Source organism: Agelaius phoeniceus, chromosome 9, assembly GCF_051311805.1.
Source record: "Agelaius phoeniceus isolate bAgePho1 chromosome 9, bAgePho1.hap1, whole genome shotgun sequence".
Classification (NCBI taxonomy): domain Eukaryota; kingdom Metazoa; phylum Chordata; class Aves; order Passeriformes; family Icteridae; genus Agelaius; species Agelaius phoeniceus.
The window spans coordinates 14,848,398-14,875,455 of NC_135273.1; the positions used below are offsets into that span (position 1 = coordinate 14,848,398).

Below are 27,058 nucleotides of genomic sequence, written 5' to 3' on the forward strand. Positions count from 1 at the left end.
GACAAGAATGAGAAGGCCTTAAGAGCCTGGGTCTGTCATGCTAAAAAACTAGCACATCAAAAGACAGAGCTCTTTTCCTCTTCTTTTCCATTTGTGATTGAGGGAAGAGTAGCAAGAACTGACACCTCTAGATGAGACAGCATAAGCTGAGTTCCTCCATGAGAAGTGACTCCACCTCTCACCCTGGGTGTTGGTGAACTGGGCAGGGCAGAGAGAAAACTTGTGTGAAGGACAGGAGGGGCAGAGCAGGTTTAACTGAGGTTTACATGCAAGCTGAGGAAGTGCATGAAGAGAAATGGGATGTGATAACATGTAGTTGGCATTTTGTTCATAAGTTATTTTTCATTTTGATGGTCCTTTTTATATATGTTGTGAGCTGCTCTGTTTAGAGCTGACATTCATATGCATCTGGAGAAACTGGAACAATCAATCTTAGAAACTTTAAAGCTAATAATGAAGGAAAATAATAACTACCAGGGCATCAGTTACTTGAGAGGATCATTTTAGAAGGTTAACTAAATTCTCACCATTTAGTAATTGCATATACTCACGAACATTATCTGCTTGTACGTGGACAAATTCATATTCATAAATAATGGTGCTAGAAATCAGCTCTCTGCATGCAAATGCAATTAAACAGAGGTATTAGCATTAGTCCCAGTTTCCTAAGGGGAGATTTCACCTCAGCAAAATAATGTATTGAATCTTCTTCTAAGGGAACCTAAAACTGACAAATAAGAAAAAAGTATTTTAAATGTTTGCGAATATTTTAAAGTTAGAGTTTGCTGGATTATCATATTCGGTACTATTTCAGATTTTAGCTTTGTCTGCTGGGATGTATATTCATTTTTATGTGCAGAGTTAGTGCCTCTGCACATGGCAAGTGGCATGTAGATGACACTGTGTTTGCACTCAGGTGATAGGTTTTGTGTATAAATTTTGGTATCTGTGTGCAGAAATGTAGTGCCACAAGCAAATTCCCTGTAATGCATTAAGCCCTGTGGCTTAACGCATTACAGGGAATGGTATGTCTGCTGTAATTCAGACAGTCTGAAGACATTCTGTTATATGTAATGGGCTCCTTTTGCTTTCCATCCATCACACCTCCAGATTTAGCTCTCCTAAATGTGTAATTTAGAATGGGAATTTGATAAGGTTAATTTTACAGATATATGGATAGTTTTTCATTGTTTTTCATGAAGAATTGTGTTACTAGGCACTAACATGTTCAAAAGGAACACATGGATCTTTACTCTGCTGTTAATATAGCTGTCCAAGTTACTTTTGAATTACTATAGGGAGTAGAGTACTTCCAACTAAGTGTGAAGGTCACTGGGTTACAGGAGTTGTATCAACTGGTAATTATATTTGAGTGAGTTGATAATTTGAGTGTATTCTCATGGTTCTTTTTTACTTTGAGTGGTTCTTCTGCAGCCATATATATGTCATTTGGAGACCTTTATGGTGATTTGAAATTTTGTTCTTAATATCTTAGTAAAATATGCTCATAAAGTTCACGTTATCAGAAGGACCAGATACTGCTAATGCTGGGAAAATGTAATACTCTGTGTATTTTTTCAGACATTTTTTTTAATTAGGATATGTCTGCTTGTACAAAAAGGTTAATTTTTGTCTAGCAAACGGTATGCAGATGAGGAAGGAGCAGTCTGTTATTGCAATTTCATTAACTGTATCTACATTAAAAGTTCATCTTTTTTTTTTCCTGCCCTTGAAAGGGAACAGCTAGAAATGACAGGACATATTGGAATGAAGTCCCAGTTTCACACATGCCTAACAATGTTAAATCATTTTGCTCTTTCCCCAGGATTTTAAGACAGTGCTGTCTTTCCCCCAGTACCCAGGGGAGTTTCTGCACCCTGTGGTTTATGCATGTACTGCAGTGATGTTGTTGTGCCTGTTTGCTTCCATTATCACCTACATTGTCCATCACAGGTAAGAATTCCATTTTAAGCACATATTAAATGGTCGGCACAACACTTGAATTTTTATAACCTTTGCTGTAAAGATAAATTAAAAGTATTTGAATTACTGTTGGATAATAACATCAGCAATGCAATTTACACCAGAGAAATCAAAACAAAGTTTATATCAACCTGTCTTAGGCTGTTTCTGAGCTTTCCTCACATATGTTTACATTTTCTGTACACTTTTCCTAAAATTTCTAACTCAACAAACTCAACATATAAAACCATTAACACTATTAAGGTGCTTTCTGGCAAATTCCAGTCGAGCAGCCCTTTGGTCAGCTACACTTGCCATAATGACTTTTAAGACCAAGTTTGGTTGGAAGACTGGTAACTATCACTGGATTAAAGGAACTTTCTTTGTCTTTTAAATTTTGGGTTTAGAAAACTTGTGTTTTCTTTGATATGAAAAATTTATATAAATGCCATTTTAACTACATACTTCTGGTTAAAGACCATTAGCAATTTAAATGAGTAGGAATGTATTGTGCTGTAGAAGCTGCTAAATATTAATTATGTGAAGTTAATGCAATGTCTTCTGATCTTCAGCTTCCATTTAGTCCTTTAGAGATGTCTTGTTAAAGTTCTGCATACGTGAAGCTATGCAATAAGCCTTTTGCTTTTAGTACTCTACTTTAAATGCTTGATTTGGTGGAGGAAACTTTAAATCAGTAGAACTTTATGATTTTTACCATTTCTTTTACCTTTTTTTATAATTTATTTCAGTGCTTTATAGATCAGACTCTGTCCTATGGGTAGATTGCTACATACATATTCAAGAATCTGAGAATTTTATTCTATCAAATTAAGTGTTTTTCCCGAATAGTAATCTTTATAATACATATGTTGAGGGTTTTATTTTTAAAATATGACTTTTTTTTCAACAGCACAATCCGAATAAGCAGAAAAGGATGGCACATGCTTCTCAACTTTTGTTTCCACACTGCTCTCACATTTGCTGTTTTTGCTGGTGGAATCAATCGCATTAAATATCCAATTATATGTCAAGCTGTAAGTATCTGTCTCAGTAATTCTTACTAATAGAATTGAAACTTGCAAATGAGTTCTTAACATAATGTTGGCAGTTCTTTTCTTATATTGTTCTTGGATCCTAAGTTTTTCAAAATAAACTATTATAAGCATATCTTTTAAAGGCCAGTACTGGGAATGATCAGTGTTTGGCTGTCACCTGAGTTTCTCTAAGAGGGTGATCAAAGCATTGACTTCTCTGAGGCTCAGATTGCCTCATTCTTGTTGTTTTGGTTTTTTTTAGGAAAAGCATTGAAAATCTTGATATTTCTCTGCTGTACAGGATAATTGAAAACTACGAATCCAGAATACTTCTGTTCTTCCTGTATTTTGGATTGAATGTGTGGGATAAAGTTGCTGCTTCACTTTTGTGACACATGCACTGTTTGCCTGGGGGTAGCCCTGGCTTCACTGGATGATCCATAAGGAGACACAGCAGACCAGCATACTTGTAATTTATGGACCCTTGTTTGCACTGCTGGACTGTTTCATATCTCTTGCCTCAGCATTTTTGGGGCAGTAGTGTGGTGAGATGCACAGACAGGGCTGGATTCAGCTGCTCTGAATATAAAGGCTGAGTCTGTCCAATGTGTAAAGTGAGTCATTTCAGTCATCTTCTATAATGTCTGATGAGAGCGTGTTGCAATTTGTTTGCCTTGAACATTTCTTCCTCTCAGATTTGTAGAAGTGCACCAGGGCTCATGAATGTCATTGGTATTTTTCTGTAGTAAAGTTATCACTCTTACAGTATTCAGTGAGGTGCTTTGGAAGCCTCTTGTGCATCCTTGTGCATGACCACCAGTAAACGGCACATGTGGGTCTGCAAGCACTGTGATGTTCTACCTGGGAAGTCTACCTAAGTTTGTTACATGATACTCATTTAAATGACAAAATTGTCCATTAGATGGAGAGAAATATCTCACAGTATCTAGTGTATTGTGTCATAATTAATTTGTAAGTTCTAGCAAATTGAAATATCACTTACTATTGTCTTTGTCTGCAGTTTGCAAGTGATAGTAGCAGATTAGTTTGTAGGGCAGCCATGGCCATGTAATTACATGGTCACAAATGACCATCTGTTGTTTCAGGCATTGTCGGATTATTTACTTTGCAGCTTGCATGGTAGCAACGTGGTATTAACAGCTATAATGAAAAATTGATTGAGATAAATGTGTTATTAATAGCCTTTTATAAGTAGTACATAAACTACAGGGGTATCTTAATAAAGTGCATTATCAGTGGCATCTGTCTCTGGCTGTGGGATAGGGCCAGATCCTGAGCTGCTGAGAAATGTGCACACTTAAAGAAACAGAATTGAACCATCCCTATATGTCTGCTAACCAGTTTCATTAAGTTATTTATTTACCTGCTAATATCATCAGTAGTTACAGTATAGGAAAATACAAGTGACAAAGACTGTCCTCTATTTCCTGGTAGAAATTGTCTGATGTAATTAGACAGAGCTAATGGAGGAAATGGTCCAAGCAATCTAAGACAAGGCTCCAATAGCTCCTAACAGAGGCTGAAAACTGTTCACTTTGAGCACATCATACCCAGCCACAGATCTTTTCTTGCTTTCTGACAGCAAGGTTTTCAAAATTCTGAGTCCCAATGCCTGTGTCCTGTGATAACCCTGAGACAATTAGTCTGTGATTTATTATCCAACATGCCAAAGCTCTGATACCGGGGCTTAAAATATATTTGTGAAAACGTTACTGCTTCAAGCAGCACTAAAATATTAGTTATACCACAGGTGTAACACCATCAGTTGCCATTCCAGAGGTATCCTTCATTCTGCTAAAATTCAAAGCACAACTTCAACCTGCAGCAATGCAATTTTCACTTTTTATTTCCCGAGTGCATAGAGAAAGATTCCAACTGCAAGTATTTTTTGTCCTAATCACTGAAATGTTGCATAAAAGCCAGTCAACCACTTCCTTTCCTATTGTAATTATCCCTAAAACTTCCACAAAAAAAAAATCACTGCAGCATACTTAAGAATGTGAAACAATAGACTAAGTTAACTTTTATCCTTCAAATTTAACCTAAAAGGGTGGTTCTAAATTAGCTTTATTTGGATCACCCTCTGTCTACAAATGTGTAGTTACAGGTTAGTTTTAAACATCAGGAATTAATGCTGTGATTTTCTGTGATAGCTGGAAGAACCTTCAAATCCCCTTCAAGGTGAAACAGTCACACAAAAAAATCTTTTCAGAAGTGGTCAGACATTTATTTTTATGTGGAATCTAAAAATCTAAAATTCCCTTTTAAACCTACATATCTGTTTCAGAGAGCATTTTGTATAGGCCTTTCACTTGCATGTGTGCTCTACAGTCTTTATGATTTACAAAAATCCTGATGTTCGAATGCTGGTCTGGAATGCAATCTGTTGATTGCATCTCCTCACATTTCCCGAGTGAATGAATTTACAAACTCTTTAGATTTCTCTTGAATCTCATTCTGGGTGTCACTGAATGTTGGCTGTTGTAGAATCCAGACTCTTGAGTTTACTGGCAAAATCTTTGAAGCAAGGCACAGGTTGTCTCAGGAGCAGCAGGGATAAATCAGAGGCAGTACAGTAGCAGAAAGGTGCTTGAGCCAGCCAGTGAGCCCTTCCATCCTTCCATCTCCCAGCCTCAGATTGTTTGCTTCAGAAGGCAGGAGGAAGCTCACTCCTTTCATGTAAAGAGAAGGAGACACAACTTACTGGATCCCTCCCCATGAGTGGGAGGCATCAATTCTGTACTCTCAAAGATTTCTGTTTCGTGGCTTCTACTTCAGAGGAAAGGATGATAGCCATGAGTTTATGGATGCTAGGGGATGAAATCATCAGTTAAACATGTTGAAGCATGAAGAATGGACTGAACACAAGATTCAGGAGGCAGAAAAGTTATGGAGAGAGGCAGAATCTTATTTTTTTTATTCCATGATCACTCCAATCACATCTCCAAGAACCTCTATATGGTTTATAAAAGAAAAGCTTCCATGTAAGCTTTGGCAAGGCTCAGATCTCCTTCTCCCTGATGAATGTCATATGTGAAGCTGCTTGTGAGTTCATTTCTGTCAGGCAGTAGATCTTCAGCAAGAAAGGCAAAGCTCATTCCATACTAGCCAGCAGTCTACAAGTTCAGCTCAGAAAGCTGAACTTTTTGCTCTAAATTTTCTACCTGTGAAGAGGGAGCATGGGGTTTTGCTAATGCTAAATGTTTAAAGATCATGAAATATTCACATCCATTGGTGTTACAGACTGCAGAGATATTCCTGAGCCCCTTCATCTTACAGAAAAGAATAATTTTTGTTGCAGGATTAAAAGTCTAATCAGAATGTTCGTGCATATCTGTGTCCTTCTTTAAATAAAACTGAATTAAGAAGTACAATCTTATCTGAAATATGATTACAACTAGAAAAAAAAATAATTAAATTAAAATTTTGGGGAAAATAAAGAAAATTGTGTGCAACCTAAAGCTGATCAAGAACCCTTTTGTGCCAAAATGCTTTGCATAAATGTGTATTCTGGTCATTGCCATGGTAACTGCATCATATGGAACTTAACTTATCTCTAGGGTACTGAAATTTATTGAAGGAGCACAAACAGACAGCATCTTCTTGCTGAAGAAAAGTATAATCTTCTATTCAAAAGGCTAGTGCTTATTCCCAAAGATAAGAGTTCTGAGAACACAGGACGTGTTAAAAATGAATCCAAGAAAACAAGAAAATTTTTACCATATAACTGTGGTTATTAAAGAGCTTTAGATACAGTGCTCTTATCAATGCTTATATTCTGGCAGTTTTTTCTGTACCATTTGGCCTGTCAAATGGTACAGAAAACCTTCTTAAAAATAGGGGTCATCACTTCAATATTTCCAATCATAAGCCTTTATTCTGTGTGGAAAATTCAACCCTTTCCATGCAATTTTATGTGAAATACAAAAGTTCTGCTAATAGTGAAAATAGTTTTAAGTTATCACTTTGATATTTAATTTGTATATAGTTTTTGGCCTCTGAAGCTTTACAGAGGTAGAAATCCAGTAATAAGATACACACAGCTAAATTTGTACCCTGGACCTTTCATGCATAACCTCAAGTCTGCATTTGCTAAGAGAGTAAAAACAAAAAGTACTGAACAAAGCCACGTTGGTCTTTCTGTTGAGCCTCATCCTTCCCTCCTGTGTTATGAGCTGCTATCATGCATTTCCAATGTAGGGCCCAGGTGTCTTCCTAGCCTGAGAGTTAGCAAGAGGTGATCCCACTGGAGGGGACTAAAGAACTTGCAGTCACAGTCCTCAAGCACAACAGTGAGGACAATGCATCTCTGTGACATAACTGATGTCGGTGGGGAGACAAAACCCAGCACTTTGAAACACTGAACTTTCAATGGAAAGTGTGACAAGCATTCCTTTACTATTTATTAGTGAACATCAGCAAAAATTCTAGAATTTGCTCTAACAGCTCAGTGCACCCTTCCAAATCCCACACTTCTGCTGTGTCATGTCAAATCTGTCATAAGGAGGTCCTGTATCTTCAGGATAAATCCTTGTTTCCTTCAAGCAAGAAATGCAAATGGTTGGGGATTTGGGTTTTTTGTTTTGTTTGGGGCCTTTTTTGACAGAGACATGCAGATCATGAAAGAGTTAGTACAGAGGATGATAACATTTTTGCCTCCTCCATGTTTGTTCAGTTTCTCCATATATCAGATGTAACTCAGTTGCTGAAACATGAGCACACTGTGAAAAACAGCAATGTGATGCAGGTGTGGCATGGCTGTGATGTTTTCAGTCACTTCAGTTGCCTGCTTGAAAGTTCAATAAAATTGTTTTGTTGTACTATTTTTGGGTCTTACATTCATTTAGGTGGTTGATGATTTCTATCTATATGGCCATATAATTTTCAGAATTTCACATGTAGGTGCCTTTTGACCTGGAATTCATTTTAACTGTTCCTATTATTGCATGTACCTGTGTGAAAAACAGAATATATAGCAGCAGGGCTATGCTGAAATGAGAAAGAGGTTAGGAGCTAAATATCTAGATTTTTTTCCAGTTCTTTCTCATTATTTCTGCCTCCTTCTTCTTCCCCCTTTCTCATCCTCCTGCCTCCCCTCCCTGCTCATGGTTCTGTTCAGGGCATCTCTGCAAGCTGCCTGTGAACCAAGTCCAGACAGCACAGTCCCTGAACTGGCAGTGTCTGCCAGCTCATAATACACAATTGTCTCATTCTCTTATTTCTGCTTCTTTTACCTCAAACAGTAGCAGTGATGAAGGCTTTATCCTCCCTTGTCTAATGTGACAAACAAGTCCCAGAGAAAATTACAAAGGGTTTTCTGTTGATGATATTTGCTGCTAACTTCAAGTTTTGAGATATAATACTAAATAGAAACAAAATGCATAGAATTTTTTTTCTTTGCCCATCAATTATTTTGTTTTAAGTGGAGCAAAAATGAACACTGGTTCAAATAAATCATTATAATAGATTTGTGTTAGCTTTATTCAGCAATTCTCTGTATTCCTTAAACTTTTATGTTCTTTCCAATTATAGCAATATTTTACTTGTCACTGCAAAATGTCAGGTTATTGCTTCAAAGGTAACCTCATTTTATATAATCAGATGCAGACTTAGCTGATGTAATAAAGCACTGGAGATTGGATAAAATTCCAATTACTGCTTCCATAGTAATGAATAACAATTACTAACATAACAAAGATGTTAGCATTTTAGAGGTGCTTGTACTTTGTTTTCCTTTCAATGATAAGCACCAGTTTCTTGGGGACAAAGTGATAATAACATTATTAGAGATTATAATTCTTTTTAAGGGGGAATGCCAAGAGTTGTCATTTTCTTTTTAAATTCTGTAGACAAGTTTATAATTTTCTTGAAATATGTCTGAAAATAATCTGGAGTTATCAGTGCAAATAGTACTGATGCCATTTCCAGAAGTCAGCCTTGCCTGTGTATAGCAGAAAGGGAACTACAGCAGGCTATTCCTGAAAAGTTAAAGGAAATAGCATAATAGCAAGCAAAAATGCTGGCCTCTCATTAAATTTTAAATTGCATTCTCATGATAGGCTAAAGAGTGCAATACAGAATAAGAGTCATTAAAGAGTCACTTTAAATCCAGGTGTAAAATGTTTTCATTAAACAGGTTCTTAGAAAACAAATGGTTTTTTTGTCTCTAATTCCTAACATCGCTTCTGGTATTGCAGATAATGCTATCTATGGTGGATTAAACAACTGGTTTTAAGTGCAAATGTTAGATGCATTTATAAAGTCAATTAATTTTTTTGCCTGTGCCCTTATGAAATAAGATTCTTGTAAAACTCTTGTTTTACTGATCCATTTACTGAGTTGTTGAATTGTCCACTTTTTTTTTAGGTTGGCATTGTACTGCATTATTCTACACTCTCTACTATGCTATGGATTGGAGTAACTGCCAGGAATATTTATAAGCAAGTCACAAGAAAACCTCAGCCTTGCCAAAACAGTGACCAACCTTCTTATCCAAAGCAACCTCTACTCAGGTATGGAATATTAGTTACATTCTTTTTTTAATTTCTTCCTAGAATATATCAATTATAAGCAAACTCTCATTCTTATTTTCTGTACTTTTTACTTTTTATAGACTATAAATAGCATCCGTAAAGAACTGAGCCACCTGGGTGCGTACAAAAATCTGAGAATTTATTGTGTGCTGATAGTTTACTCAGAAGATGGAAATATGTAGAATTGGTATTGGCTCAGTTCAGATACCTTTATCTGAACAGGAAGAATTGAAATGTTTCCATTGATTTATTATGGAAGAAAACAAATCCCGGCTTGATTCCGAGCCTTATTTAATCACCAGCAACTGTGTTGTAATGACCCTTTACCTTTATCTCTTCTGCTCTACTTCTTGCCCACACTTGTATTGAAAGCCTGATAGCCTGATGGCAGCCTTCCTCATTGCCCATCAGAGACGTGATTCTGTTACGGGAGCGACTGGGAGTCTGCACTCCCTATCAGCTCCCGCTGGAGCAGACTCAAACGTGTCTCTGATGGCATTGCAGGTGTAAGACAGTGGGAGTTCTTGCCAGATGCCTCTGAGATACTGAAACTGCAAGCCAAAATAGTCAGTCTGCACAAGAAAATAAAAAATTAAACCCTAGCAAAACCTCACCACAAAACCAGGATTTCAAGCCAAAGGCATGAGAAAATTATTTCATCTTTTTAAAGCTTAGCTGTCAAAAAATTACTTATTAGCCAAAGTTATATATTGTCCCTACTAGGATTTTGGAGGGAGGCAGAAAAGGAGCTTCCAGAGAACAATTCCTCCTGTCCATCTTGAATGTTTGTGTGAGGACAGCAGGAATTGTCTTATGGAGGTGCCTCTCATTTCCCACAGATCATGGACAAGCCTGAATGGTCAATTCAGCCTAAAGACCTCAGTTTTATAGTGGAGGTCAGGAAATACAAATTCTACTTTTTATGTATTTCCACAATGAAAAATCCACAATGTATTCTTTTAAACAGATGTAGATTATTTTATTTTAAGCACAAAATTTTTAGCAAGTAGCATTTATAGATGACTGTGTGATGGTGTCACCGCTTGTTAAAAGTTTGTAAGAAGATGAATTGAGTTTTTCTGTCTGATTCTTCAGCGTCAGATTTTTACTAACATGATTTTAGTTGGAAAACTAGCTAGTCTTCTTCTTTTTAAAACACTTTATTTCTAGAGATGAAATTGATTAAAGTTAACATAAAATGTGTATTGTGATGAGAAGGAGTGCCATATTGGATCTTTAGCTTTGTTAGGTGTAAGCAAGAGGGTAGTCTTTCCTTGAGAGTGCCTGACTTTGCTCATCCATGATTTACTACACCATTCTTCAGAGATGAGAGTTTCACTCCTTCACTTACCAGCTCATGGCAAAATGAATAATTGCCAATTTTCAAATGCTGCAGTGTGACTATTAAGGTAGAAAATTGTTACAAGTTACGTAGACCCAGCATAGTGTATGTTCTTCAAATTCAAATCTTGTTTGAGTTGGAAAACAATAGACAGTCAGGTTACAGGAAAGATGACTCTAATTAGAATCTTTGTTGTACCAGTCATGTTGAAGTTCCCAGACAGTGAAAATAAATAGTAGCTATTTTAAGTTTAGCAATAGAAATGATAAACCACCTTCTAGCTGTAAGAGAACATGGGTATAATTGTTTAATAGCTAAGTAAAATTATTCTAAGCTATTTTTCTCCCACAGGGCACCATGTATCTTAGAGACACAGGCACTGAAATGTCTAATACAATTTCACAATGGTGAGCACTAGATTCAAAAGAGTAAGGATCAGTTTCGCTTCATGTAGAAAACAGGCATAGTATATGTAAAATTAAGAATCACTTTAAGCAAGAAAATGCTAAACTCATAATTAGTAGTTGTTTGTTCTTTCAGAATGATAATGATCATTTTTGGGGGCATTTTACCTTTCCTGATTTTGATAAAATTAAAGTCTGAATTATTCTTTGTCATAATATTTCCATAAAATCCATTAAGGATGCTTACATTTCAAGGCAGTAATTTATAAGAAATGTTTTAACTAGTCAGTGTTCTTGTGACTATAAGCCAATGCCAGCCTTTATACATATTGTTCCTCAGGTACTTAAGGGAAAAGCCTGAGTTTGGGTGAGGAGGTGTTGTCTCCATTTGACATCAGTAGATAGCTAAATAGTATAAAGTTTATTCAAATGGAGATGGAGTTAGCCTTTTTTATATGTCAGGACTGTCAGTGATAGGAAGCCAATGATACAGTCTATGAGACACTTTTAAACATGAGGTACTTTTTCAGTGGTCCTTCTCTGTAGACTTAGAGAAGTATACAATACAAATATGTGAATGTGTTTGGCCAGAACTCTGTGCTCAGCTGTTGTCCTTCAGTCTTCTTTGGTAAAGGTTGTACTTGATAGAAGGTGTTTCCAGTTCACATGTGAGTGGTTTTGTATTCCTTATATATGCACTGCTGTAGGAAACATAGAGGTACCTTTTGTGAGTCAGTAAGTAGGATCTAATGCCAAATATCAGTATACAAAACTATCGTGTGGAATTTACCAAGAAATCATAAAAATTGCCTCACCACATTTGTTTCACCAAGCTTGGTCCATTCTAAAAAGTAGCTGAAATAGCAAAAATAAATAGAAGAGAATATCTGAAAGGGGACCTTACCTGTTAGTAGAAAAGGATGTAGGCTTGTAAGAGTTGCTGCAGTTTCTCTGCCTGCTGTTTGCATATTCATTTGCAGAAGCAAGACAAATGAGGTGCCCTTGATCTTTTTCTCCTACTTTTCTTTGAGCTGTAGCAATAAGTACTCTATTATGTAAAGCTGTGGCTCTTTATAAGTTTTCTCTCTTCTAGATAGAGTGATCAAATTTGGAACGTTTTTGCAGCCTAATTTGACTTCATGGCAATATGATTTTAAATATTGCCTCTTTTTATATGTTAATCATGTATTATGAGATACGTTATGTACACTGTACATCATACAGTATATATATTTTATTATATATATTATTCGTGAAATATATATTATCTGTTAATTACAGAGTTAAACCCCCGAGGGCCCATCACTTTGATGACTGGAACCAACTGTAACAATTCTGGCATTTTTCTCTAAATGTGCCTGGATGCTAATGAGGTGGATCAAATTAATGCATCATTGAGTTTTGTGTATTGAAATTCTGAACCTTAGCACTTCAACAGATAATGAAATTACTTCCTGTAAAATATACTCTGTGGTATTCTTAATAGAAATAAATAATTCTATCTGTTCATCCTCTGTGGACATTTGTTAAACCTGGCAGAGTTTAGCTTCTGACTCATTTGAAGGCAGATTTTGCCAGCAAAGGCAAAGGGGCATGCAAGATTCAGCTATTACTGCAATGTACAGAACTTCTTATCAGCCCAACTGAGGCACACGTAGTGTTAGGTTTTGTGCCTGCTATGTGCATGCATTTTTCATGTGATGCTCTCTGCCCATACAGATCAGACAGAAATACAGAGCAGCAGAAAATACTTCTGAAAGATATTCTGTTAAAATAATTTCTTTCTAGAGTGACAGAAAAAAAATCAGATTCCTTTCATTTTAAATAAGATAACTAATGAGCACAATTGCATTCTAAACATTTAAAATAAAAAATAAATAAGCTGCTAGCTGGGCCAGAGATTGGTGATAAGGAGACAGATAATTAAGTTTTATCTCAAGGTTAGGTACAAATATATCTCCTAATGTTCTCCCACCTCTTTTATTCAATGAATGTCTTGCAAGATAACTAATATGGCAGACTTCAGATTACAGAGTCCAATATCCCATATCTGTCATGAAAAAATATCGATGTGCATAAATAAGGTTGCAGAAGCAACAGCAAAACAGATAACAGTTGATGTCACTGTCTCTGTTGAACTTCATCTTATTTTTTATGTAACATATTTTGATAAGCTTTTTAAAATGTTCTTTTGAAAATTGTGGGGCTGTTAGGAAATGTACCTCATGCAGTTCTTTAGAAAAATTGTATATCCAGCTGTAGTAGCAATTTCAGAATGGATTGTGCCCTTTGCTTTGTATTCAAAGTTGTAGCCTTAGTCCTATAGCTGAAAAATCATAACTGAGGCAAATTGAAACAGTTTTCAGCAGCACACACAGAATACCTACAGTCAATACCACTGGCTTCCATTCCCTTCTCCTACTGTTTTCAACCTTAAATAACTTTAAGAGTTAAGAATAATTTTAGAATGAGAAAGCTGACTTCCTATTTCACATATTTTGAAATGTCTGAACTGTCCTTTAAATCTGCACACAGAGCTGACCTAGAAGTACAGGCACTGAGAGTGGGGGTAGTTTGGTCAAACTCTACTATCTGCTAATGGATGTTTACATGCAGGTATGTGTCTGGGTGTCTGCTCTTCTATATGAGGTTGTATATGGGCAAGTTTCTGTACATCATACAAACGCTTCCAGAGTACAGAGCAATGTCTTGCAAGCAGCAGTGAAAGGGGTCTTCCTGGTGAGCTGTGTTTGTGGTGGAGTGGTGACTAACAGCCTCCCCCTGAGCTCCTGCAGGTGTGCTAGTGCTGCCCTTGCATCCTCCCCCTCTCCTTGGGGGTGTGGCAGCAGCTCTTCGTGTTCATTCCCAAGCTCATTATTTCTCTCAGCTACCTAAACATTAATCAGCAGCACCCAGCTAAACAGTAGCTAAGTATCTTTGAGACACTGAATTATGCTAAATCCTTTCACTGCAAAAAGGAGAAACCGCACAAAACTTTCAAACACAAGAAAATCCTCTCCTCCTGTTATTGTCGACTACTCCTGTGATGAGGCTCTTGCCTTACAGTGAGGGGATTTTACAGACTTGCATGATACCACAGGGGTCATGGCACCCACTTAGTGCTTTGTTCACAGTGTTAACCCTGCTTTTCTCAGGATGAACGTTTAGCTGCTTGATCTGAATTCTGACAAGCTGAAAACCAACACATGGGTGCAAATGGATCTATAGTTGTGTTTGCCTAACTGCTGAGAGAGCCTGGCAGGAATTGTTGTGACTTCCATCACAAATTTATTATAGGGAAATTTTTACTGAGTAAGTTACCAATAAAGCAGGCTGTGTCTTGAATATGAGTTGCACACACCAATCTTCATTATGTCATTAGAAATTGTCACATGGTATTTTTGCACCATAATGGAGATACTAAAAACATCCCAGTTATAAAGACCAAAGACTTCTTATATTTAGATTTTAAAGAATTATTATGTCCACAGAAAAACCCTAGGGGAAAAAAAACCAAACAAACTAGTGCTTTCTAATATTCCTGAGGCTGAAAGGGTCTTCAGAAAATGATCTTTGTTAGTGTCCCCTATCATTTATAACAAGCTGGCTGCAATTTATTGCAGCATGATAGCGGTGTAATTGGGGATCAACATTTGACTGTGATCAGAAATACTTTATTAAAGATCAAGTTTGGCAAATATGCTATTTTTTTGGCCATGCCATTTTCTGAATCTTCAAACTGAATCATATGAAGCAACATAATTTACATTGTGACAGACGGAGACATTACGTGCTCCCTTGACACCAGAAGCTCTGAAATGCAGTTAAGTTCTAGTGCATTTTTCATTAGTGCTGGCTCTCATGAATTCATATCTTCTAGTACTAAACAGTGATTGAGAGAGAGGGAGAGAGAAAGAGGTCAGATGGAAAGCATCATTTGCAATCCATTGTTTTTTTCTTCATGATATGCTCTTAAAAATTAACTCATGAAATTTTGATCCATGAAAGCCCATCTTTCCTTCCCACAGAGAACATATCAAACTTCCTCTATAAAGTATAAATTTAGCCCAGACCTGATTATCCCAAGGGATCATCTGTCTTTTTCTTAAAAATTCTCTATGGTTTGAGTATGTTGAATTAAATGGGAACTGCCACAGGGCAGAATTCTCAGGAGCCTTGAGGAGATCTCTCTAGTTCACTCTTTACTATTAGCATAGACCCAGTTGTGTCATTGCAGAGTAAGTGAAAATGATGTCTCCCTGCAAGTGAGGTTTTCACCAGCTGGATGAACCATGGCATGGTGAGCCAACAGTCTCTCTGAGAATCTGCTTCAGGAAGTTCACTCTAATTTAAGTACATGATTGTATCCTTTGCTTACAGGACAAAATATTTTGATCTAGGCAGGGTCATCAGGAAGTCTATCTCACATTTCTGATATTATAATCAACATTACTTATTTTGGATATGGGAAGTTAATACTGGAAATGTATATTATTAGATAATGTTAAAATTTTGCAGTAATTTTTTGCTGTCCTCATGTATTCTCAAGGCTGCTTATCACCTCCATACTGTAAGTTCCTGGAAACAAAAAAGTGTAACAGCTGTTTTTATCAAATGGCTTGGGTTGGGAGGGATCTTAAAGATAATGTAGTGATATTTCTTAGATACTATCTGCAAAACACTATTCCCACGTTTCTTGTTTCAATATTTGTTATTGAAACAAGATAAGGAAGGAGAAAGGCCATATTGCTGAAATAGCTTTTCTAAATTTTTTGCATTTAATAAATTACAATTGAATATAAGAAAAGCCATGTTTCCCTTCTAGCTATTGTGTTCATTTTATTCACCAAAGTAAGACTTATATCACAACATCAAAATAAGTTATTATATCGTTATATTGGATATTAAAATTATCTAAAAGTAACAGCCTTTTTGAAATTCTAGTTTTATTTAATTATAGAGCTAATATTTTGAACATTGCTTCATTGCTTCTGAAGACAGTTTTAGTAACTGTCATTCAAAGATGACTAAACACAAGTAATACAGAAATGCTGATCATTGTAGACAGATTATGCTCTGTCTTATCAGCCCACCAACTTAGGCAAGTTCTGAAAAAAAACCAAAAAAACCACCACAAACCAACCAAACAACCAAACAAAATCTACCAAAAACCCCACTCAAACAAAAAGAATTAAAATGCTGGAAGGAACCTTAGCCAGAACAAACAGAACAATTCTGCCCCTTGAGGTATAAAAGCTAGAGATAATGAAAAAGAGAAGCTTAAAAACAAAACAAGAAGTTTAAATCTGTATATCACAAATTAAAGGAAGAGACAGGATTGCAGAACCCAAGGGTACTTGGAATTTGGTTTGATACTTCAAGGACATACTGGTATTATGTGCTATTTAGCATGATCACTCTTAAATGCTGATATATGTTCAGACAGAGTCAAGGATGTAACTGAAAGGTCTGCAGAGGAAAAGGGTATAAAATTGCAATGAGGGAAACAATTTCATTAATTCTTTTTACTGAATTTCAACTTGAAGCCAATTTTATTTCCATCAGATGGGGATAAAATTATCTTTGGTCAAAGGCAACTTTTAATCCAGGTTTGAATGAATTGTTATACCCAAGAAAATTTCCAGTAAAATGAAAATATTAAAATAGTATTGAGGTTCACTGGTGTATGGAGTAGTATGGAGTAGCAATATATTGTCATTGGTATCCTGAGAAAGTTTTTGCACTTTGCATGGGCCATATAAATCTTCATTGCTGACAGCATTGGATTGCCAGGGTATGGTGCCATAGCATGGAGGTATTTTCCTCTTAATCAAACAGGAGAAGTGATCAGAGCTTTTCTGCTCCACCTTCAATGTGAGTGATGGAATTGTGGAGTCACTCACACAAAGATGGTAACAGAGCCTCCTGCTTTGCTTGTAGTTCCACTTCATCTGGCTTGTGATTCAAAATTCCAAAAGTTCCTTCTCATGGAGAAGTTGGCAATACTGTTCTTCAAAACTGACCTGAAAGCACTACCAAATACTTTAAGTCAATTTGAATGCACTACCAAGTACTTAAAGTGAATGATCCCCAGAGGATAGGATCCTCCTTGATGTGAACTGATTTCAAGAGCATGTCAAAATCAGGGTAGAAAAAGGATTTTGTTGCTGTCATAACTTCATTAGCTAAGGTGCACACGATGTTGACACTTTTCAGAGTAGAAATACAGTAATAGCAAATCTTTGAGAGATATTGAGGTAAAAGGTGTAGTTTTATCTTTTTTTTTTTTTTAAGAACAGTGTCTGAGCTACTTCGTATGGAGGAAAAGAAATGGGTTATGATTATTGCAAAAGAAACATATGTCACCTTGCTACTTGTAAGCAAGATATTAAACAGCATAGCAAGTCACTTAGATCCATTCAACTAAAACTCTCATCTATGCTATGGCTATTGACAAACATAGCCAAAAAAAGACAATTACCACACCTCAGTGATACCTGGACATTTAATGAGGAAATTATGGGCTTGGGATAGAAATTTTAACTACATGAGTTATGTAGTTACGGCAATTGCAAGCTTTCAAAATTGTGAGCTTCCTGAAGACTTAAAATTAATTCTATGATATTTTCAGCTTTGAAAGGCTTGAACTGCAACATGCTGATCTGCAGAACTGTGTACTATTAGATTGAATTTTCAGCTGCTTTTATCCTGAGGTCACATCTAGGTATTTCCTGGAAATTCAGAATTCTTGTCACACTGTCCTTTGCCTCAGTGGCTTTTAGCACTTGAGCTACTCATATACATAAGTGTAGAGGGTAAGTTGGAGGGTGGGTAAGCTTGATAAAATGCTCCGTGCTTTGATATGCTGCTCCAGGCAAAATGTAAAATGCTGATTGGAAATTTTACAAGTTCAAGGATTTTTAGAAGATAATATATTCAGACTCCAATGGGGGCTTTGTAGGAAACTTTATCAGATTTGAAAGAACTAAATATTTTCTCAGATGATTCTCTGGTGTCATATAGATTAAACTTGATTATGCAAGAATGCTGTAAAGATAAATGCCTAAGATCTTTTCAAGTGTGCTTATTGTAATTGTATGGACAAAGAACTAAGCATTCCCATCTGCATGAAATTATCTTCACCACAATTACAGAAAAGAATATCTGACTTTTAATAGTAGATGATTGTACTCATTAATTAGTGAGAAAAATTAGTCACATTAGATACAAATTCTTTCTTACAAGAATTCTTCTGTGAGAAAGATAGAACTGAAAGTTTGTTACAGGACACTTGTCTTAAGTAGGCATCTGTATACATCCAGCTTAACTGTAATGAAAACCCTGATGTTGCAAGAAAACATAAGTCATGGAGATTTATGAAGCATGTTGTGCAGACTGATAAACTGCAATGTCACAGAAATGAGAATGCTGCAGGCAGCCAACTAATGTGATATAGGATTGTGCAATAAATAGTCTGATAATAACTGCAGTACAGTACAATCACTGTGCATTTGAACTATATATATATATATATATATATAGTGTGGTATAGGACATAGTAGGTGTTGCATTTACCAATATATTGCCACTATTCCATAAAGTAATTTTGGCTAAAACATATTATCAAATTCCAAGAGTAAATGCTGAACAAAAAAAATGTTTATCTTAAAATATGGCTTATCTTAAAATAAACTAGCAATAAAACACAAATATATATTTTTTTATTCACATATGTCTATATATTAGCAGTGGTAGTTTTAAATACATAATTTTAATGTTTCGCAATATTTTTCTTTATTAATGAATGGAAAAATTCAAGGAAATTAAATTATATTCCTTGGACACACAAAATTAGTGAAGTCCACAGATATGCATAATACATTAAATATGTTGGAGCACATTTATGTATAACTGTTGCAAATTCCATTTCAGACCTGGCTTATTCTATGCATACTTCCTGTCAAATATGTGTGATAATCTCTGGTTTAGGCCTGTTTGTAAGGAGGTCTTAAAAGACTTGGGAGGAAAAGCTGCATTAGATTAATTCACTTGGTTTTGAGTTGAGACACCATGGAAAATTATACATAAAGTTCCACTGATCTCCCTGACATTGTACATCCTAAGTAGTTGAAACCCATCACTGGAAATGTGGATGACTCAAGTTAGTGTTCATTGAAAATTCCAAATGAAAAGGCATTGAAGAGAAAATCATACAACAAATAATAAGCTTAAATTGCAGCAAGGGGTAAAGAGGTTAGTATTAGGAAAATATTTCAACTTACGAGAATAGTTGACAATTAAAACAGGTTACCTGAAAGGCTATGGGAACTCTGTCCCAAGCAATTTGTTAACATGGATTAGATAAGGCCAAGCCAGTCATGACAGATGTTTAATGTGACCCTGACTCAGAGCTTTTGAGTGGACTAGATGATCTCCTGATGTTCATTCCTGCCCAACAATTCTGTTACTAGTAAACCAAGGATTTTTCCTAACAATATTTCCATTTTTCAACCCTTATTTGCTGCTGAATTTCTAGTCTCATTGGGCTCATAAGAAAGTCCTGTGTTTCATTATGCAAGCAAATTCTGACAGAAGAGGCTTTGAAACTAATGTGTTCCAAATATGCCTTCAGTGTTTGGAAATGTTATGAGTCTTGTAGAAACTGGCTGCTGATCCTGCAGGTATTTTTATTCAGGTACCACCTTACTATACGAAATGTAACAAAAAAATTAGGCCACCTTCTGCTCTGAAACACATGTACTCACACTGGATTTTCAGTGGGAGTTAGATGTATTTAGTCACAAGAATATTTTGGTTCACAGGTTGAAAATACTGCTCATTGCTACCTAAAAAATTTTTTTTTGTAAATATTCTGTAATTTTAATGATAAAGATTAAAATATATTAGATATTATATATTGAAATTACCTTAGTAAAATAGAATGTCCAGGTTAAACTTTATGCCTGTATTGATTGAGTACTCATTCAGACAAAGGGGTAATGCCATTTTTATTGGATTACACTTAGTAATCAGAGAATCATTCAGGATTTTAAGTTTATCAGAAAGTGAACATTGGTGAGGTTTTCTGTGAAAGAAAACTTGAGCACATGAGATACCTGACTTATTTATCTATAAGAGATACCTAGTATTGTTTTAGCTATTAATTATGAGGTAAGAGAACTATCATTACAGAAGACCATTTGTGTTTACTTTTCAATATTTCTGAACAATGTCAAGAAAAAGTCATGAGTGGTCAGTCACACAATCTTGCTGCCTTTTCATATTGGAGGAACTTGCAGACATTGCCAGAAAAAAAAAAGTTACCTCTACAGGGAGAGTTCCTTTCCACTCTGGAAATCTATATCTGGAATTACTGATGTCTCTAAAACTCTTTCTCGTGAATCCAAAAGATAAGGACCAGGAATTGCGGGCAAATCACAACCTCTGTTATTTGCAAATTAGCTAACCCATGCTGGCTATTATTTATAGGTAAGGCATTTTTGGCTGTTTAATGTGGATTATTATACTCGTGTTATTGTCATATAAGAATGGTGTTAAACTTGTCTACTTGTATATCTCAGTCATCCATTAGAGGTGTTGCAGAAGCAACCAATTATCCATATTCCCTCTTCATGCATCTAAGAGATTGTTTTCCAACTAGAGAGAACATTTCCTTCTGAGGTTCTGGCATTGCTAAATCAAATAATTATTGTACCTAGCAAAGCTAGGCAGCCTTTTGACCCAGAAAGCTGAGCAATGAGATGCTCTTACAGTTTTGTGAAGATGTCTGTTTATTCCATTTCAAATCTATTTTTTCTATGTTCATAACTTTCTAGAAATGACACATCGTTTCTAGCTTTTGTTGTTTAATATTTATCGATTAATGTTTATAAAAATAACTCTATCCCTGCTTTTCCTTTTCTTTCAAAGTTTCATGATCACTTCCGGTTGAGTGCTCAGAAAAACCCTATGATTTTTTTTAAAGCTTAACTTTTGACCTCTTTATAAATGATGGAAAATCTTTCTTTTTGCTTCAGGTTAAAATCTGGGATAGGGATCACCAGAAATAGATTTCTGTGTATGTCAGCTTTTAAAAAATAGGAAAAAGCAAATGTTCATGCCATCATCATACATAAAAGATTTTCCATAGCTCACCTTAGTAATACAAAGACCGACAACAGCAAAACCCCTCAACATTAAAGTTAAAAATCAGGGTTGACATTCATGAACTCATGCAATTGTACCTTTGTTTCTTACTTTTCAATAGGGTGAACTAAGGACAAAATGTCAACCTGAATTTTTGTCAATAAATCTAAATCTCCATGGTTTTGTGGAGTCAAGTCATTAATTGAACAGTACTTTCTATGGGTTAACAGCAGGCTAATCTATATTTTTTTTTCTAATATAAAATTAAAAAAGAATACTCCTTGCTGCCTCTAGATTAGCAGCAGATTGAATTACATCCTATGGATTGTGAAAGAGAAAGTGTTCCAGAAACAAGCCAAAAGTCTTAAAACCATCTAAAAAATAAGTTATTTTCAGCATGTTCTAATGCTTCCCTGCTGCTTGTTACCTTTAATAAAAGCTTCTTGCTAAGTTTTAAGTTCTTGGCTACCTGCATATCTGTCAAGATGAAAAATTTGAAGTTGTAGAAATGGATAACATTGCATAAATCCTAATGTAATATTTTCTCCACAAAAAACCAAAAACAGTTGCCTTTTCCTTTTTGAAAACTTTAGGGATGAAACTTCACTAAGGTTCTTTACAGGGTAGATTAGTTTCTGAAAAAGAATAATGCAGTTGTGTAGTAAAAATTGAGCAAGTCTGCATGGCACATGGAGCTTGATCGAAGGAAGTGAAGATAATGCACTTGGATAAGTAATGAATGAACAACCTATTCAACACAATAACGGGGTTTATGCATAGCATAAATTTCTCCTTGGTTTCAGCTGTTCTTGGCTGGCTACAGCCACAGCTGTAAGCATTGTTGGTGGGATGTGGAGCAGGGTCTCCCTCTGAGTTCCATTGTCTCCTATCTTGGTTATATTTTGACTGCATTGCACTGTTCTAAAGAACTCAGACTTTATTCTTATTTCTTAAGAACTCCGAATTTATTTGAAAATTTTTATTGCAAGTATATTTGAGGTTTGAAAATATATGAAATACATTTATATTGAAAAATATTCAGAACAAATCTGAAAATTTAGGCGTTTTCAAGCTATGCTCACTCACCTGCGAATTAGTCCACTCTGAGTAGTACATATGTTTCAATTTACATATTAATATATACCAGAAGAGCAGTGGCTGAAAGAAGCCTTCTCTCAGCACTGACAGCTGGTATGGATGGACCCTCATAAGCCTGAAAAGATAACAATGAATAATAAGTTAATTATAGGGTCATAAAAAAATAAGATTGGCAGAAACATCTGTAAGTCATCAAGTTTAACTCTCCTTTCAAAGCAGATCCAACTTAAAAGTGAGCTCAGGTTCTCACCTAGGTCAGTTTTGAAAATCTGCAAGGACTTCTTCCTCTTGTTCTGGCTCTGTATCCTTTTAGCATTCATATTGGATGGACCACAAACATGAAATGTAAGGCCCGAAATAAATCACCAAAAAAATCACCCAATCCCATCAAAATTCAGGAATATGTTACGAATTGAAATACATGGAAGCAAAGCTGTCATTACTAAGGATTCCTGACGGGAAAAAAAGATAGGAGGTAAGGAAATGTGCTTAAAAATGTCGGAATACCACTAAAAAAAGTCAAGGAGAGAAGTTATTCACAATTAATCAAATTAATAGATTTTGGATTTCCACTATTTTCTTTTTGTATTAGTTTATTAAGGTGTAAGTAGTGGTTACATGTAAAATAGTTGCCTGTTCCAAATGTTGCCAGCTGTAAAATTGGATTTTCATTCATTCATGGAAGAGGACAACTTTTTTGCTATGTCTTCTTATTCTGAAAAGGAAAATAAACTTAAGATTGAGAAGTGATTACGCAAGAGAGATGCAGAAAAAATTATGATTAAAAAAAATTGAAATGTTTTATCTTTGTATTTTGAATTTTTTACCTGACCTATAGTTTGCAGCCTCACATTTTAGATTTCTGGTGCATAAATTTTCAGACTCTATTCTTTGGTTGACTGCCATTTAATTGTTGAAGGAAGCATTCTATTCTGTCCTGCTGCTCTGTACAAGGACTGAGATTTTTTTTCCACAGGAAGTAATTGTGAACAAAGACAATACAAGGGTAGAAAGAAAAACAACCCCAAACCAAAAAGGCACACGTCTAACTTATACAGGCACCTTGTACATAATAGTTTATTTGCAATGTTTCCTTGTGCAGTAAAGGAAATAAAGCAAAAATGTGTGCCTTCAGGATCTCTATGTCAAAGCACTGAGGCTATATTTTAGGATTTTAACATCTGTGCCTTGCCCTGGCTTTATCTGACTGTTTCCAGATGGTTTTCTGTATGATTGAAAGCAGCATCAGCGTGAACCAACACCATGTCTACTACTTTTTCTTAACTTTAATAGATGCTCCCTCCTCAACTCATGACCTGTGGCAAACCCTAAAAATGCTAGAATTATTTTAAAAAATCAAAATATTTTAAAATTGGAACCAAATTAAAACACAGAGTCCCTTCCTTTACCACAGAGGTCTTTAGAGGAATTCAAAACCTGCATGTATGCTTTTCATGTCTGAAAAAATTCCGTTTGGGAAACTGTTTGATCTCTTCTCAAAAGATGGGGGTTTGATAGCTGAAAGCTTGGTAGCTGAAAAGATTCAACAGAAAGGGTTTTGTGGTTTCCATGGATCTTCTGTGTAAATGCTTTTCAATTTTAAATGGCCCTCTGGGTTTCTGACTGAATACTTCTTGTAGACCAGGAAGATTTAATAATCCAAATCATATTATTTTTATTTAGTGTGTGGTTTCTTCATGTCTTAAACAAGACTGTTTGTCCTCTCACTTTGCCTGAGGATACATCTTGCTATAGCTGTGTGATTAGATTTTAGATACATGCAGTTGAAAATAAACCAAATTACCTAACTAAATGGAAGGTAGCAGTAAATTGTGATTAGCACATAATTGTAAACTTCACAATTGTAAATTGTAAAGAGATGCAGAAGTTGGAAACACTAAATGTTTAAATTTGGGGATGTAGTGCCTAATCATTAACAATACTTTGAAGATGAGGCATTTATTACCTTATTAGTAAAATTCTCAGAAACAGTAAGAATGCTTTAATACTTTGAAGTATTAATATTTAATATATTATATATTAATAATATCTATAATAAATTTATAAAATTATATGTAAATATATAAATATATATTAATATTTAAAATATATAGATATACTTCCATATATTTTCTATAAACAGTCTAAATATGTCTTGAGTATGGTGTATGGGTTTCATTTAAGAATATGCATAGGAAATACTGAACAAATCTAGAGGGATGAAATTTACCACTGTTCTGTGCACTTCATAGGAAAACACTTTATGAGGACATATCAAGCTATCAAATATGACTTATCAAATATTAAAAATATGTATGTTGCACAGTGGCCATAATGTGTGTTATTTTAAAGTTGTTCTGAGAGGACTCAAACAGTAACAATGCAGTCACTGCTATGTGAGAGAAACCAGCTGATGCATTCAGCAGTTTTACATACAATTATGTCTGAAGCTGTAATTTTCATTTTCATTGAAGAAGGACAGTTTGGGGTTTTTTGCAGAAATGGCAGATTTCCCGGGGCAACATTAAATTTCCTAAACTGATTACTTTAATGGCTTGTATCAATCAAACAGGCTGTAAAAGATGCTTGAAATGTTTCAGAGCCAGCTGAAGAGATAAATATGCTTTTTAGCTTTCTCACTACTATATTCTCTCTGTAAGTAGTTACACTAACATTCATCATTTAGGAATTAATAAACTAAATTTAAAATTGTGATATTAACATAAAAAAGCAGGATATTTTTGAAGACTGAATTTAGGATTCCTGTTTGCTAAGTTTTGAACGATTAAAGCTCACATTTTCACATTTCGCATATAATCATCTGTAATGGAAAAAGGGAAATTTATTCTTATTTTTATTTTGATCTCATTAAAGAAACAGTTTGTTTAGGGATGTGTCTGTTGTTGAACTTTTCATGTCTAACTCAGCTGTAGTTGGTCTGAGATCGATAGAGATCATTAAACTTCTCTAGGTTCCACATGACTGCCTGGGCAGGTGAATAACAAAGACAAATCCCTCGACATAAGGGAGGGCTGAAGTTACAGAGAGAGGCAGAACTGTGGGAAAGATCTCAAAGGGACCTTGCAATGTTTCAAACACCAAAGACAAATGTAAAATTTATAGAAAATCAGATTTGAGCTTTTCCCACATAAAAGTTCAGCTTAGAAAGCTAAGATTCTTTATCACCTGCCCTCTGGAACAGGGGCTTAATTTTGCATCAAAAGATATAAGGCTTGCCAAAAATGTGCAAATTAACAATGTAGTTTCTTTAGAAATGCACATCTTTGAAGTGTTTCTCATATTTTTCACTTTCTTCTAAACAATTTTAACTCCCCCTGGCACTTTGGGCAAAGATCTTGCTCTTCCTATAAGATCATTGACTTACATCAGAGAAAAAGGAAAAGAATACATGAATTTAGAAGAATAGAATTAGCATGGTCTCTCTAGAGCTATTTTCATGAGTTCCTGTATTCTCTTTTCATTGTCTGTTTGCACATATCTGTCTTAAATGCTCAGCTGAGCAAATCTAAGAACAAAGCTGCTGGGTCGACCATTAAAGTCCCCATCTTTGTGACATTGATTGCTTGGTCATTAATATTTTCTGAATGATTCTCTGTGTGTACAGTGAAAGAGTTTAACAGAAAATAAAACTGAGAGTATTACTCCTATGTTACCAGTGAATCTTATGCAATTGAAATTATTTAGCTCTAACTTGTCATTATAGCTCATAATAAAAATTAATGCTTCAGAATATCTTTTTTTAATGCAACAAATATACTTCATGGCTAAATCCAAAAATATATCAAGTAGTGAATAAATAACCTCTGAATCAACTCTCAAAGCTTCTCGTTCTATGAAAGTTAAAAATACTGTAGGTTCAGGTCATTTGAGAATTACAGACTTTCAAAACAAGGACTTGAATGGTCTGTTTAAACTTTTTAAAAATTACTGCAGAAGAAATAACATTCTTCTTGAGAAAAAAACATTGCCTAAAAGGCAACTGAGTGTCAAAAACTTAAAATGCATGAAACACAGGGGAATTCAGGAAGTTATGTTGGTCACTGCCATAATAAAATACGGGATTGACATAAATTCCTTTTTAAAATTATTGTTTAAAAATTTAGTCATAGGAGAACATAGACCAGAGCTCCTTGTCAGTGACTTTCACAGTCAAACCAAATTAAAATATATGTCCTCATGATAGTAATTTTATTTGGTTCCTTTGGCAGCCTCAATGAAATACTAGCTCAAGTAAAACCAAAGAAATCCATATTTTCTGTTTAAAATGCAAGGTGGTTCTACTGAAAATCATAGGACATTGATTCTAATATAAAGTGATCTGAGTATTAAATATGTGACAATATAGGAGTACAGTACTTATTATCTTTAGGCTTTACTTTTCATTTCACTTTCATATTATATAAAATGCCATTATCGCATATAGGCTGCCGTCAAAATTTCTTGTCTTGATGAGGGTTGGTAGTTAATGGTTCTTTCCTCCCCTTTGAAAGGCAGAGG

General features: G+C 35.3%; 1 protein-coding gene across 2 annotated transcripts in view; it reads left to right on the plus strand.

Annotated features, from left to right (window-relative positions):
* Positions 1 to 27,058, plus strand: part of ADGRA1 (adhesion G protein-coupled receptor A1) — a 252,358-nt gene that overhangs the window by 210,416 nt on the left and 14,884 nt on the right. For both annotated transcript variants that reach the window (XM_054637084.2, XM_077183021.1), the window contains 3 exons: positions 1,826 to 1,953; positions 2,873 to 2,996; positions 9,384 to 9,529. In XM_054637084.2, the coding sequence (XP_054493059.2) occupies positions 1,826 to 1,953; positions 2,873 to 2,996; positions 9,384 to 9,529 (398 nt within the window). The remainder of the gene's footprint in view (positions 1 to 1,825; positions 1,954 to 2,872; positions 2,997 to 9,383; positions 9,530 to 27,058) is intronic.